Here is a 15,732-nt window from a genome sequence, read left to right as displayed (position 1 = left end):
GCCGCCCCACTCGAGCGAAGCCAGAGAGGAGCCACGGGGACCTGGGGCGGAGCCCCAGCCGCCGGAGGCACAAGCCCCCGGAAACGTCATTGTTAAATAAGAGTTAGCTTGTATTCAGCTTACAGATAGAGGCATTACTTGTTCATTATAGTCAACATTTGTGGATGAGGAGGATGTTGTTGTGGTCGTCGTTGTGGATGACGATTTGGCGGTTGCGGCACTGCTGTCGCTGGTGGTGTCGATGAGGTCAATGACAGCCTGGATTGAGTCGACCTGGGTGGTGATAGAGTGGTCCGAGACCGACATGGTTCGTTTCATGTCGAGGAACAGTTTGTCGATGTTACCCACATGCTGCTGCCGTAGATGGGCCATTTCGCTCTGTAGTTGTAGTAGTCGCATATGGTCGATGGATTGGTCTTGTAATCTCAGTTCGAGTGAGTTGATTTTGTTGACATCGCTCTGGCGTTGCTTTTGAAGGAGTAGTATTTTGGCCGTTATGTCTGATATATCGTCTTGGTATTTGGATTTCATACGTTTCGAACTCTCAAGAACTGTGTTATATCCAGCCTCGAGTCTGTCGCGCTCTTCTTGTAACTGTAGTATTCGCTGTTGGTAGTCTACATGGAGAGAAAGAGAATGCGATTCCGACTGGCGGAGAACGGCAATGTCTCTCACCCTGCATTCCACCTCATGTTCTAATTCCGAGATTCGTCTTTCGCGGCGAGTTAATAATTGTGTCAGGTTTCCGTTTTGATGGCGAAGTGAATCTAGTGTACTTTCTATAAGTTCACAGCGTTTTTTCAGTGCTTCTCTGCTATCATGCTCGTCTTTAGCTATCTGTTCACGTTCAGACAGCTGACATTTGAGAATATCTATTTTCGACTGTAGGTCAGTGATGACTTGTGATGTACCAAGCACGCTGTGGCTTCGACCTAGCATTCCCGATGCGTTGTTTATTGCCGTGTTGCTATTATTATTGCCATGATGTGATGAGTGGGAACTCGAGGGGAACAGCGAGCCCTCTGGAGTGGCTCTTGTTGGAGTTCGTTTTAGACGAGGGAGTTGCGCGAGTAATGTTTGAAGCTGCTGTAGCTCTACACTTCCTTGAGCTATCTCGTCTCGTAACTTGCGAGCTTTTTGTTCTTCGAGAGATGCGACTGCTGCAGCTGTTGCTAGACTGGGTGATTGAGGCGAGTTATGTGAATGCTGTTGATTTTTGTTATTATCGAAAACCGCGTCAATAGAATGGTGGCCTACTGCTTGAGCGGTTGCTGATGACCAATTGAGGTTCTTATGGCCATTACTGCGGATAATTCTAGGACTGGAGGGAGGGATTTGAGTGCCATCATTGTTTTTGGTTCGACCTGGTGAAGAGGGATGTTTGGTGGATCCATTCAGTTGAGGCATTCGTCCGTAATCGCCAGGAGGGATTTCCGCTTCGCTTAACGGACCACTGGCATTATTTGAAGAATACATTGCTGAGTCGTTGCGGCTGGGGGAATTTTGGGGAGAAAACTTGTCGTCATCTATGATTATAGGAGTGTCGAGAGTGCTACCACTTACGATTCGAACAGTTTGAACAGGCGTTTTGGAAGATGTGGTCTTGATATTTGGATCGCATTCACCAACCTGTTGATTTTCTTTATTCTCAGATTGCTGTTCGGTACCAGACGGAGTGGCAATGTGATCGTGTTTTTTCTGGTCTACTGCCTTGACAGGCTCCTCACTTTCAGACCAAAGTGTTGTAGGAGATCCTGATGTTTGATCTGGGGAATACAATAACGGCGACGGTATGAGAGTGGCTGTACTGTTTCTTTTTACACTATTAATGTCACTGGATAGGCCATTCTCTACTTTAGTCGCTCCAGACGCGTTTTTACTATTTCCAGTTATGACATCCACTACGCCATTAAGAAGCGAATGCCTTTTGGATGATACCTGTCCTTGAGCCATGTCGAATTCTAGCTTGGCAATAGTATGGTATATGTAAGTGCTTGTAAAAGAATGAAATCAACTGACTAAAAGGGAAACTGCTGGTAAACTAATGGTAAGTCCACGTCTGAGAGTCGGTACAGCTGGGAATATTCCTGCAACGGAAGGTAAAAACAATATTGTTCCCAAAAATTGCAAAAGCTCCTGAAAATTCTCGATTACCAGGTAAGTGACAATCCAAAAAAAACTACCAATAATGCTCGGATCAGCTTCCCGACAGCGCATATGCAACAAATTCGACTAGTTCTTTTATTTTAGTGACTTGGCGATTTGTATTTTTGAAGTTGAGTGAGACTTCCGTGATCTAGCATTCACTGAGATGATATTTGGACCTCGCACAGCAACTCACTCCCTTCTGACTCCAAACCTCCTATAAATATGGTCGATTAATGCTTGCTTATCGTTTGCATTCTGTTTGTTATTCACATTCTTATTTCGTCTCACCCCTGAAAGTTTCCTTGCCCAGTCACGTGAGGGTTGGTGTTGATGTCGCGGCATTAGACTGTGTTGCAGTGCCGTATTTTGGTCGGAAGTTTATTTGAGCCTAGAGCAGTTGATTTGGGCGGTATAGAAAGAGATTGACTATCACTTGATTAGCTGAATAGTTCTCTTGTATATGAAATGGATGTGTAGTCGAGTTATACGTACTCTGACATGATTACAACCCCAACCCTTATCAAGATCAGACCCTGCGTCATGATGTCTAGTCCTGCAGATTATCTTCAGTACAAATTACACAATTGGCTATAATCCATTTCATCGAATTTTACTAATTGGGCCATAGTGAACACAAACTCAAACAGCAGAAAACTACTCGCTGTTCGGAAAAACTAGACCCTACTACACACTTCCTGCTAAGCGCGTGAGCGCGTGAAATAACAGCATCGGTCGAATATCACCATTCGTGCTTCGGTTAGCTTATCACACAGTACGCTTCAATGGACGGCAATGGTGATGGAGCTGGATACACTCCCAATAAAAACAATCCGTATCTGGAATATTTATGTATTTATAACCCAGATTTAGATACTTCGGGTTCACAATTAGAAAAGCAAGTCTTGTACTACTATGGAGAACCTGGTTCAGATTGTTCGATAAACCAGCAAGTCAGGCATATTGGGCTTGCCCAGGGGGTTGTTGCTTTGACAAATGAATTTTCAAGTGGTAGGCCATTGTCTACTATGGAGGCTAGTAATTCACGAGTGGTGGTAAAGCAAGTGGACGAGCCGAATTTGTGGATCGTGGCAAACTTCAAGTTTGGCGCTGGCACTTCCTCGGTTGATGGCAAGAATATTGCCAGTGCTGACATGCTGATATCACAGATATTTGCAGCATATCGACGATGGCGATTACATTATGGAAAATTGTGTAGTGGTTCAGATGATTATGAGGATATTGTGAAGAATTTGAAACCATGGTGGGACGCTTGGTGTCATAATTGGGTTGCTCTCCCGACTTGTATTACCGAGTTATTTCAAGCAGATCATATCAGATATGCTAAAGGAAGAGTCAGTGAGACCACTTCTGAGGCTGTCAGTGCTATATTAGAACGAGATAATCATCCTGCATTAGTTCAAATGATGATATTGAGAAGCGATGATGGAATCAGGCTCCCGATAAGCAGACCTACTGTCGATAACGAAACCATAGCAGCATGGGAGACTGGATCAGATGCTGTCTCTGTACGTTCGTCTAGATCTGCTACTACAGCATTGATAGGATCTTTAAATATCCAAAGTCCTAGTGTTGGATCTGATACTGGGTCGGACAGTTCATCCCAAACACCAAGTCTAGCAAATCAATCACTCAATATCCCGCCATCAGCCACAGGTTCTGAAACTGTTTCAAGCGGCCCACCTATTCAAACAGCTCGTGATGCATCAAAGGGACCTTTAGACAGTAGCGGATTTGTGTGGACGAATCACAGAGCCAATGGCCCATCTATTGACAGCTCTTCTATTTGCGATATGGTCAATTGGATTCAAGAATGTCTTGATTGCAATGATAATAGTGCGTTTCTCGAGTCTTCAGGATATGTTGCGCATTTGAATCCAGTTAACTATAAGTTGCCTAGAAAGTCTGACAAAGACAACAGCCCAGAAATTTTATCAGGTTTGTCATTCCCCTCCGGAACAGCGTTTGTGAATGGTATGGCGTCAGTGATCCCAGCCATGTCTTCGGCAGCCACTAGTATGAGCACAGCAACTGTTTCGTCTATGAATCAACTAATGGATTTAATGACTTTTAAATCGAAATCCAAAGCTACTGAGCAAACAGAGCATAGCACAGCTGAAGAAGCATCTGCAGACCAAGTTTCTATAGAACAAGTTCCTTCTGAACAATCCTCTCTAATCCCAGAATCCGCTAGACAAGAACTTCCTCGACGAATTGTAAGTGAGCCCCCTACTCATTCTAAGCCAAGATCTTCATTCTCTTCATATTTTGGATCCCTAAAGAAAGCGCCTAAGAAACTACCGACGCTGAGTCCTTTTGACGAGCTCAGCGACTCGCGCTTTCTTATTGGATTTACAGGAGATCTTGAGGATGATGCCGAATACGATACAGATGAACACAAACTCGCATTAATGGTAACCTCTAAAAGAGTGTTTGTCCAAGTCAATTCCGAAGAAAACAGCACATATGAGCCTTGTAGGGTTGTGATTTATAAACGAAGGCCGTTTGTATATGTGCTATTATACTTGGAATCAAAACTACTACCAGAAAAGGATCCATTAGACTCTCCCGATTTGTATTTCGGTCTTCATCGTAAACTGGCTTCTCTTTCAGAACCTATATACACCGACCTCTCGGCAGGTTATCCATTCACGAATGATGCAGCAAAGTTCTGCTATCTTGCACAAGACCCGATCAAAATGACCATCCAATCATCTCTACCACCAATCCCCAGAGCTCCTTCTCCTGATTTGGAGAAATCTGATTGGGAAAAGCTCACTCAAGCCCGGGCTGATCTGGTACAACTGCATCAGGCTCTTGGCCAACTAACTTTTGAAGCTCGTGAGTATGAGGTCGAGCGATTCATGCGTACTAGCAGAGGCTGGTGGTTATATTGGACTCGTCTACCTGACGGTCGTATAGCTATGTTTGCCAGAAAGGTCACCAGTCGCGTATCCAATGGCCCAGATTCCAGTGGCTTATTGGCAGCACTTGGAAAAGATGCAAGGCTATGGTTAGAGGACTATAAGTACCATGGTAAGGTCTAATTTATTAGACTATGTAATTTATTTATTATTATTCTTTATGACACCTGATTTGAACCTAGGGATGTAACCCAAGCCTGGAAATGGCCTAAATAGGACCCATCGTTTATTCAGCTTTGGCACCTTATGAACTGTGGGCTGGCAATGGGACGCCATCAACGTTCTAAACTGCATAAATAGATTTATTATTTTATTCAACTTTGACAGCGTCTTGCTCTTCTATGAACTTCGGTCTGTATGTCTTAAGTATGGCTCCACCCACCTTTCGACTATCCTCATCACTTTTATACAAATCCTCAAGCAGATCTAGGCAAAATTCTTTTACAGGTGGTTTCAGCTTGATCAAATATCGAATTGCCATGAAACCAATCTTTGCTCTAAGTGGATCCACACAAAGACTGCGCATTTTATTTATGAGCGATCTGTTGAGTTGTGGTAAATCTGATAAAAGTCGAATAAAACCCTTTGTATCATCAGCTTCAATTAGCGGCATTATATGGTCAAACACCTGTGAAGCCCATAAATAGTAAACAGAGTTTGATTCATCCGCCTCTGGCTTGTCGTTGTCACTAGCAAGCCCACTACCAAACTCATTAAACCACTCCTCGGTTAGCCAAGAAATAATAATTTCTAAACGCTCTCTAAAGTTTGCCACAACATAATTGAATATATGTTTTCTAATTACAGTTTTGGCTTCCACAGATCCAGAGTTGCAAGCGCCTCTAGTGGCAAGCCGCGAAGCAATGATAATCCAAGTATCTTTATTCCAGTCCGTCACAGCAACTCTGTTTAATCCCTTGTTAGCTTTAGCGGCTCCAGACGATAAAATCGTGGTTGACATGCTACTATATGAGATCAGCCTATCTACAACTCTGCCCAACTCAACCTTACGCTGATCTGTTGAGAGTTTAGATGGCAAGGCAAGCGAAAACGACGATGCTGGTAATAAAGAGGCCTCTTTATCTTCGTCATCCTCCTCGCCATAATCAGCTCCAGCCTCTACTTGAGCAGACTGGGCAGCTACCATGGCATCTAAATCGTCTTCGTCGTCATCGTATGAAGCATCCAATGATGCTCCTCCCTTCGATACGGTAGAGCTTTGGCTCGTCTCCAAAAGATTTTGATATCTTTTCCGAATGATATCAATAGAATTATCCAGTAGTGTTTGACTCGCAAGCGCAATACTTGTGAGAGCAATATTGATAGCAATGTCCTTGGGTAACTCCTTTGCGTCAAATGATGCTAGTAAGTCATTAGAACTAATAAGATTAAATAAAGAGGAAAATGATAATGGACCGGCAGGGACCGTTGTTGAGCTGTTGACTGGCATGTCGGGTTTAGCAGCTGCGGCAGCAGGTGCACCAGTTTCTTCAAGTTTCGGTCTTTTATCGCCAGCAGTTTGGTCGGCAGACTCGCCGAGTCTTTTCTTCAGGTTTTGTGAGGCTCGGGCCTCAGAAATATTGGATATATAACGATGGATTTGGGCAGTGAACTTGGGTGCCAGTTCTTTACGAATACAATGAGTAAGCATTAGCTTTAAAGACCGCTCGATGAATTTGATTTCAAGATCCGTATATGCTGAATTGGGGGTTTGAGGAACGACAGTCTTGGCGGTTGTATCGAAACTTAGAATACTACGTAGGATTTTGGGCACTGATGATGGTCGACTCGTTAACAGTGGGAATAATGCATTTAATGTACAGGTGATGGTGGGTGCGTAAACGTGTGATTCGGTAAACACAGACAGCATGCGATCTAATAGACCCAGACCCTGTGCCTCTATAGTTGAAGGTTCAATTAAAGGGTGACCAGGCGGCACAAGAGCCAAAGAAACGTCTTCACTATTCGTATCTTGAGACCTATTCATTCTGGGATCTCGCGAGCAATACGATTGCACGGAAATTACCTGTTGAGCAAACTTGGTACAAGCCGCCTGAATACCAAATCGAACTTTTTTCGATGCTACCGACTCGGCATCTAATTCCCATTTATCAAGAATCTTGGTTTTCAGATCGGATATCTTGGCCCATACAGTGGCTTCTCCTGAATTGGCACAAACATACGAAAATATTAATGGATAAATACACGAACAGCAACTTATCGCAGTTTTGACCGTGGCCCAGTCGCCGGGTTCACTTGTTTCCTGAATCAACAGACCCAAAGGGTCCAAACAATTCAATGCCAGCTGCTGTTTTGTTTCGTTATCCAAATCATTACAGGTAAAACATTCCAAGAAAAAATTGGCGCACCATTGACGAAATTGGGTCTCTGGTCGTTGGGCTACCGAGACAATACCCGGGATAATCTGAATGTAGTTATTGGGGTCATCTCGAACCAGTTCCCTTGCCTTGTTCAGACTCTCGAGTTGTTCTTCGATGGACATGACGAAAAAACAACACCAATAGTTAGCCAGATACAGCTAGCTATCACGGATTCTGACTACAACGAAATCAATGTTAAACGCACGACGAGGGGTGATGATATTATATTGCAAGATGCGTTCCAATATAGAGAGTAGATGGAATGCTGTTATGGGTTAATATGCTACTACGCGATACCCTTACATCGACACAACTTTTCACGCCAGTATAAATAGGCCAATCATTTCTACTTCTACACTTTCTCCAAAAACCAACTTCATCAGCCGATTTAGATCCAATTATATAATAATATGGACCAATTTTAACAGTTATTTCAAAATCTTTTTTCTTTTTTTTGCTTTCTTTTTTATTGTGTCGTTTTCATTATGACTTCGACATCAGCACGCTTGTCAAATTCCGCTCAACTCCGTTCTCACAGTTGATCGTGCCGATGCTAGTGCTAAAATCAAACAAATCAATCTCAGTGCCTATGGCTGGAGAACACTCTCCACTTCTCCATCTGGGCCGGTATGTTTTGACATCTCAACTAATCCCTTTTCTAGCAGCTTTGGGGGAAAATGCCTCCGGCGGCTGGGGCTCCGCCCCAGACCCCGCTGCTCCTCTCGCTTCGCTCGAGTTGTTTCCGTCGACGGTCCCAGCAATCTCCTGCGAAGCAGGAGCTACGGGGTCTGGGGCGAAGCCCCAGCCGCCGGAGGCACTGGCTCCAAATAAGGAAGATTAAAGTGTATTAAAGAGGGTCATTAAATATAAAAATGCAAATCATAAATGAGAAGAGTGAGGAGAGGTTTCTAGTAGGGGGTGGGCATGGAGATGGTGCCGGGCATGCGGAAGTGGTTGGATTCGGCCATGGGAGATGGGGGTCTGGCGGCATTGTGGGCACTCTGGCGACTGGCAGCTTCACGGGCGGCTGCGTCTCGAGTGGCCTTTTGTGCCTCTGATTCCCGTCTGGCCATGTCGTATTCGATGGCAGCCTCCTCGGCAGCCTGTTCGGCAGCAGCTCTTTGGCGAGCTCCGAGAACTTTGTCGCCCATGGCCTCGATAAGTGACTTGACTTCCTGAGCCTCTTCTTCCTCTTCATGAGAAACCTTGGTAGGTGCTTCGCGAGGAAAAGAACTTTCAAGATCAGAGTCTCGAGCTCGAATATTCTTCTCGCTAATGAATATTAACACTAATGCAATGGAGGATAAAAATAAAAATGCAGTGGCAGCCCAGCCAAGACCGGCGGCGGATTTGCCAGTGGTAATTTTAAGAGAATTTTGTGAAAGGGTGAATGCCATTTGTGAGATGGAGTTTATAGCAGTTTGCTGAGATGTCATTCCCAGAACTGCAAATAAAAAGGCTCCTGTAGTAGTTCCTGTAGTAAGAGGGAAAGCTTGTGAGCCGGTGGTATGAACCAAGATGAGCAGGAAACAGCTGATTCCTGATAATACTATAGCAATAATAAGAACCCAGGGAGTCATGGAGTGAGTTCTAACGGCATTGGCAACATAAACAAGATTTAAAGCATCTTGAGTGGGCCAAGTGAATTCATTAGCCAGATGTGTCGCATTAGACGAACAGACCCATCCTGCATTTGTGGCATTACTGGGTTTAGGAGCCAAACTCCCCAGTTGATTCTGAACTACTAGAGGAAGAGAGTAGGAGGAATTGGTGCAAATTCCAAAATATCCAATTCTAACTTGAAGATCGGAATTGACATCATATGCATTTAAAACATTATAAGCATCAGCATTGACAATGCCATTCTCACCAGCTTTCATGAACAGCTGACCATAAGCATCATATTGAATTTCCACAAGATATAGACTTGGATTTGCCGCTGATGAAGATGAACAACCAAGGATGGAAATAATCAGGAGAATAACAGATAGCAGTAGAAAGAAGATTACTAAATGTCTATGCTTTATCCTCTGACTCCAGAATGCAGGTCTATAACCATTGAACATAGTTGTAATTCAACAGATCACGGAACCTGTAATCAACGAAAAGTCGAAGGAATTTGTATGATCTCAGCGAAAGGCATTCTTATATATACGAGATTGGTCGGCACGAATCAGAAAAAGCTGCCGTTTGACGAGCTGCACTGATGCTAAGTGGGTCCAAGCAGAATATATTTTATCTTGTGCATAGAGTTGCATATGCTGCACAATATCGGCTAATAAGTGCAGATTATGATCAGAAAGTTGACAGCACGATTACCGAGGCTACCTCTTATGTCTCGAGTTCCCAAAGTTTGGTATGGTTAGAACGAGTTTAATTTCGGTTTACCTTTTAAACCAAAGTGAATAAACGTCATTGAAGTCGATAGATGAAAAAACTAGTGGAATTACTAGGATAAAAGAGGATGTTGCGTCATGCAGGTACTTGGACGATCTGTAGCATCATCTTCGGATTAGCAGCTATCAGCAGTTTCGTGGTTTACCCCTATTTCCACCCAACATTGAAAAAAAAATTCGAACCTATTAAAAATAATTCACGGAATCGCCATAAAATGGATGGGCTGGTCGATATTGTAGACCACGAGCTTCTGATAGGTTGTTTTTTGAATGGACCAGCCACGTGAATGCAGCACGCAATGCATGCCAGCCATCTGAATATACGCAGCACATGTATAATAACCGTTTCACTATACCTTCAGGGTACTTCATAGGCTTGACTTTCTATCATGGGACATAACAGGGATTTCAGGGATTCGTGGTAAATCCCGATATCGGCACATTTTTTTCAGAGCTGTTTATTTTCCGACGCTTGGAATATCGGTCTTCTATCATCATCACTGATGTCGATCTCCGACATCATCTGTGGGGTACTGAGGCCTGAAGTTGTTTATCCGGGGAGGTTAATATATAAACTTTGGTTCCAGAAAGTGGGTACAATTATCAACTTTAATCATGTCCAGACAGGAGATCCAGAACCGGTAATCCAGAACCAGTCTGACATGTGCAAGAGCCCATTTTGGGACCAATGTTTGGATCATGCCATTACTGCAATGTCCTTACTGTACTGATATAAATCACAACCAGCTTTCTTTCCAAGTCACTAAAGCCATTTAATAGCCCTCGAGAGTATAAAATTAGCATTTTTTTTAAAAAAAATAATTCCGTTAAACCCCAAATTAAAGGGCGGTTTATGCTAACATTATTCTCAGGGGGTGGACAGTGGTTCATTCAGGCGTTTAAAAGCCTGAGTACGCCAGGTTCGCAGAAAATGCTGGAAACCGTCGACGAAACGACTCGAGCGCAGCGAGAGGAACAACCAGGGTCTGGGGCTCCGCCCCAGCCGCCGGAGGCAGACCCGTTCCCCCAGGAAAGCCGGGTTGAAGAGACAGGACCCTGACACCACGCGGCTGAACACGAGGAATGGTGATCTCGCAATAACGCGTTTCGATTATTTGCTTGACGGTCACTTTGTTTGATTCGAGTCCATACAGGTTTTCTAGAACAGCAATTGTTGTTCTGGGAAGCACATTGGAAAACAGAGGACATTATGAAAGCCAAAGTACTGACTGTACATTGGCACCAGGAGAACCAGCCTATATATAGTGCACACTTCCAGCCCATTGGCCCGTCTATTAATCCTCCTGGTCATGAGTATTCAGCGAGATTAGCCACAGCAGGTGGTGATAACAATATCCGAATATGGAGACTAGAATATAGCCAAGGAGTCGTAAAAGGAGTACAGTATCTAGCAACACTAGCAAAACATTCGCAGGCTGTGAATGTTGTGAGATTCGATCCTAAAGGAACTACACTGGCTTCAGCCAGTGACGACGGCACAGTTCTATTATGGGCACTTCAGGATTCTAAAACTACAGCATATGCCAATTCGAAATATGATGGCACTGACGAGTCGGATTTGGAGGTATGGAAACTACGACACGCATGTCGAGGGGGTGGACAGAGTTCAAGTGAGGTTTATGATGTGGCTTGGTCACCGGATTCTCAGTATATTATAGCCGGTCAGGTGAATAATGTAGCTCGAATTTACAATGCTAGTAATGGACAATGCATCAGAGAACTTGTCGAACATTCACATTATGTGCAAGGAGTAGCTTGGGATCCGCTAAATGAATATCTAGCTACCCAGTCTTCGGACCGGTCAGTTCATATCTACACTTTAAAGACGAAAGATGGCAAGTATACACTCAACAATCCATCGTACAAAATCTCTACTCCGTTCAAGATTTCCCGAGCAGACCTTCCAACAGTGCGAAAAAATGAAGTTGAAGGTGGTTCAGCAGAAAAAGCCAATGGAACTAGTTCTGCTTCAACGAGTATTGCAGGTACTGCAACGGGAACTGGGTCTTCAGTGGTAGCAACAACACCGTCATCATCCAACGCTACCCATCCTCCTCAATCAGCTCTGACTCCTAATTCCAGTGGATCAACAATATACCCGTCAGCATCCACTCCGTCAGCAGCAACTAATTTCTCGACATCTCCTCCAGATACTCCTAGATCCACCGGATCCATGAACCCACCTCCACAGTCGGCATCTCGAACACATTCGCGAAAATCGTCGTTTTCTTCTTTAAATCGACCGGAATCTCCAAGTCCTGCTTTCCCTCTACCAGCTGTCAGGCAAACAGGCTCGCCAATCATCCAGCCAGCCTCATTAGCAGGTTCATTTTCTGGATCTACACCATTCTCACTCAGTACCAATTCAAGCACATCTCCTTCTATCCCCATGGCACAGCTCGCAACAGCGGGTGCTTCACCATCTGGCAGCAGTGTTGGTGCATTGAGTCCCGCTCCTACCATCCCACTCATACGGTCAAGCATGCTATATCATAACGAAACATTCACATCGTTTTTCAGACGACTGACGTTTTCTCCCGATGGAAGTCTGCTATTCACACCTTCTGGCCTCTACAAGTATTCTAGTCGTACCGCTTCAGATGGAAGCATCACAGCCAACTGTGCAGAGGAAACGACCAATACTGTCTATATCTATACCCGAGCTGGGTTCAACAAACCACCTGTAGCACATCTCCCCGGACTTCATAAACCATCACTGGCAGTCAAATGTTCGCCAATTCTCTATAAACTGCGAGAATCACCCGCCCAGTTTGCAAAGACGCAGAAAGTGACATTAAAATCCGACGAAACAGAAGGTGCAACCGATACAGCCACAGCAGCATCAGCAGCAGAACAAAATATTAATGATCAAAGTAGTCATATCGACAGTCCAGTGTTCAATCTCAAATATCGAGTAGTTTATGCGGTAGCCACTCAGGACGCTGTTATTGTGTACGACACGCAACAAAAACACCCATTGTGTATTGCCAGTAACCTCCACTACGCTACATTCACCGATCTAGCCTGGACCCCTGACGGCAATACACTTCTCATGACCTCTACTGATGGTTTTTGCTCGACACTCTCCTTCGAAGACGGTGAATTAGGTGAAGTCTATGTCCCCCCTAACCAGCTATTATCCGAGTCATCGACATTCGCATCTCCCAAAACTCCTATTTCTACAACTACCTCAGACAGTCTTACACCCTCAGCAACCTCACATCCAACAATCCCACCATCCAGTCCCGGCAAGTCTACCGTACACATCCACCAGTCCAAGATCACGGCAGGTCCAACCTCCAGCTCCAACTCCACCACCTCAGCCACATACTCAGCAGCATCTCCACTACCAGCCGACCCTGCTCTGATTCCCGTTCTATCACACGTCCCATCCATTTCAGTCGGCAGTCCACCGTCGTCCCTCTCAAGCCCCGTTGCCGAGTCCCCCATCACCCACACCACCATCACCTCTCCACCCGCCAAACGACCCGTACCCCTGGCGACCGCACCTCCCAACCCCACACCCGCACCCGCCAAAAAACAGCGACGAATCGCGCCTACACTAATAACGGACAACAAGCCCTGACTGGCTCCTCTACGTATATTTATATTCTTAACGACTTTTTAACACCCGTTCTGCCTCCGGCGGCTGGAGCTGTACCCCAGACCCGGTAGCTCGTGCGCAGGAGACTGCTGGAACCGTCCACGAAACGACTCGAGCGTAGCGAGAGGAGCAGGGGGGTCTGGGGCGCAGCCCCAGCCGCCGGAGGCAGTCTCCACCTCGCAAGGTTCTTGAGTCGCTTGAGTCGCGACATAGCCGCGCGGCATGTCGCGAATTTAGATCAGCAGTTGTGAAGATGGAATAATGTAGAATGAGAGTGTAGTGATAGCAATGGGTGAGTATATTTGGTGTTGGGGATTGTGGATAAAAGATTAGATTACTAACAGGGGTAGTTTCTAAGAAAAGGACATCGAATATTGTATCGACGAACATAGCAGACCGGCTGGGTAGTCCGCCGTCGCTAGGTGCCTCACGGATCTCGAAGAAGCCCCGACCGCTTCCTCTGAAGATTTTGGAAGCGCCAGCAGCAGTGGCTAAGATTCCTGAGGATCTTAGGAAGAACCCGCTGTTTAATGCTATTCATCGACCTACGGTACGGAAATTTCAGTCGCGACAGAAATTACAATTACAGATTGCGAAAGAGAAACAGGCTGCTAGGGGACATAGTGTCCACCCATCCACTACCACGGCCACCAAAAGATCCAGCTTTCCAAAGGGTCCTTCAGCGCTATCAGCACCAGGAAAGAAATCGTTTCCTGCAACGGCACCTTCTCGATTCTCTAAAGAGCCAGTACGAAACATTTCATCGTCAGATCTGGGCTCAACCACGAACTCACTCTCGTCACATAAGCAGAAACAGAAACTAGGGGGTAAAGGTTCATCTCAGGACTTGCTTTCTCGTGTGAATTCTAATGGCGGTAACGGCGAATCAATTTCTAAAGGGCCTAAAACACCACCGCCATTTTCGAGCAGGGTTCCTGCCAAGAATAAACCACCCAGAAAATCTGCTTCTGCTGCTGCTAATATAGATAGGGGATCATACAAGTCACAGTCACGTTCATCTCACGATAACATGGATGAGGATGACGAGTATGATATTGTGAATGATTCGTACAATGGTCGAGGAAGTAATAAAAGCAGAAAACAGTATGATGAAGAGCGGAGTAACGAATATAGCGACAAGCACCGTGACAGTCGTAAATTTCAGCGTCAACAACCACGACAACAATCTGACGATGAAGATCTCATATATAAACGCAATGGCTCACGAGGTAGTTCTGATACACACGGATTACCCCGATCTGAAGGATCCGGAGGTAATATTCAACCACCACCACCACCACAACAAGAAGTATTTCAGTCATCACTACAATCACCACAAGTGCTTTCTATCCGCTATGCCTCGAAACCACCTATTGTCCAAGTGCGAAATCTCGCTCCCGGAACCACTGCCGAGGATCTCACCACCGTCCTCGAGCGAGTAGGACCTGTACAAGAATGCCGAGTACGAGACACCACCAACTCGGTGATGGCTGAAGTGCTCTTTGCAAGTGGACCCGATGCGGAATCGTCTCAACAACAGCTGGATGGCTGCTATGCCGACGGCCGACTCATCAGCGCCCGAATCGTGCGAGAATACTCGATCCCCGAGTACATCTCGGCCATCAAACCCATCATCGCACCTCCCTACGTGGGCTCCTGGGAGGGCCCACCACTGTACAGTGACAATGCGCGACAGCGAGCGCCTCTGTAAATTACTGAATAGATCCTTGTTTTCTTGCTTTGGTGGGTTGTGCCTCCGGCGGCTGGGGCGCTGCCCCAGACCCCGTTGCTCGCTTCGCTCGTTACTCGGGGGTCCCTGCCGGGCCAATTGAGCTGCTGCCGTCCCCCTCGGCCGACTCGAGCGAAGCGAGAGGAGCAACCAGGGTCTGGGGCGGAGCCCCAGCCGCCGGAGGCAGACCCCACCGTCGCCGCTGCAGGGTCCTGCATTCCCATGCAACCTCTATGCCCATTTATTAATTCAAATAAACTGTAAATTAAGATTTTCCGGAGAAGACAGCAAATGATGTGGTATTTATACAGTTCGGTGGGAGTGTCGGTAGCCAGGAGGAGGTGAGTTTGGCCCGTGGCTGGATGCCGGAGGAGGAGAAGGTGGAGGGGCAGCAGCACTGATCGGCATGGGTCGCGAGAGATCACATGGCATATCGCTATAGCGGTGCTGCAGGGACTGGGGTACAACCCGCCCACTTTTAGGCGCCAAAAAGGGTGAACCATAAATGAAC

The 15,732-nt window shown here is 45.7% G+C and overlaps 5 protein-coding genes across 5 annotated transcripts; 2 read left to right on the top strand and 3 right to left on the bottom strand.

The window, feature by feature from the left end:
• Positions 1–114: 114 nt before the first annotated feature.
• Positions 115–1,953, bottom strand: AWJ20_5265 (uncharacterized protein; the record flags this gene model as incomplete). The annotated part of the gene is made up of 1 exon (XM_018882396.1): positions 115–1,953. One exon carries the CDS (start codon positions 1,951–1,953, stop codon positions 115–117), a length of 1,839 nt encoding a protein of 612 aa, XP_018736777.1.
• A 977-nt stretch (positions 1,954–2,930) lies between these two features.
• AWJ20_5264 (Vacuolar fusion protein CCZ1) lies at positions 2,931–5,213 on the top strand (the record flags this gene model as incomplete). The annotated part of the gene is made up of 1 exon (XM_018882395.1): positions 2,931–5,213. The coding sequence occupies one exon, from the start codon at positions 2,931–2,933 to the stop codon at positions 5,211–5,213; it is 2,283 nt and encodes a 760-aa protein (XP_018736776.1).
• Positions 5,214–5,400: 187 nt separating this feature from the next.
• PTA1 (RNA-processing protein PTA1) lies at positions 5,401–7,593 on the bottom strand (the record flags this gene model as incomplete). Its single annotated transcript, XM_018882394.1, has 1 exon — positions 5,401–7,593. The coding sequence occupies one exon, from the start codon at positions 7,591–7,593 to the stop codon at positions 5,401–5,403; it is 2,193 nt and encodes a 730-aa protein (XP_018736775.1).
• Positions 7,594–8,379: 786 nt separating this feature from the next.
• AWJ20_5262 (uncharacterized protein) lies at positions 8,380–9,537 on the bottom strand (the record flags this gene model as incomplete). The annotated part of the gene is made up of 1 exon (XM_018882393.1): positions 8,380–9,537. The coding sequence occupies one exon, from the start codon at positions 9,535–9,537 to the stop codon at positions 8,380–8,382; it is 1,158 nt and encodes a 385-aa protein (XP_018736774.1).
• A 1,540-nt stretch (positions 9,538–11,077) lies between these two features.
• CAC2 (Cac2p) lies at positions 11,078–15,203 on the top strand (the record flags this gene model as incomplete). Its single annotated transcript, XM_018882392.1, has 2 exons — positions 11,078–13,295; positions 13,915–15,203. The coding sequence occupies 2 exons, from the start codon at positions 11,078–11,080 to the stop codon at positions 15,201–15,203; spliced, it is 3,507 nt and encodes a 1,168-aa protein (XP_018736773.1).
• Between the last annotated feature and the right edge of the window lie 529 nt (positions 15,204–15,732).

Source organism: Sugiyamaella lignohabitans, chromosome D (assembly GCF_001640025.1).
Source record: "Sugiyamaella lignohabitans strain CBS 10342 chromosome D, complete sequence".
Taxonomy (NCBI): domain Eukaryota; kingdom Fungi; phylum Ascomycota; class Dipodascomycetes; order Dipodascales; family Trichomonascaceae; genus Sugiyamaella; species Sugiyamaella lignohabitans.
The sequence above is the reverse complement of the archived record's forward strand: the minus strand, read 5'-3'. Positions and strand labels throughout refer to the sequence as shown.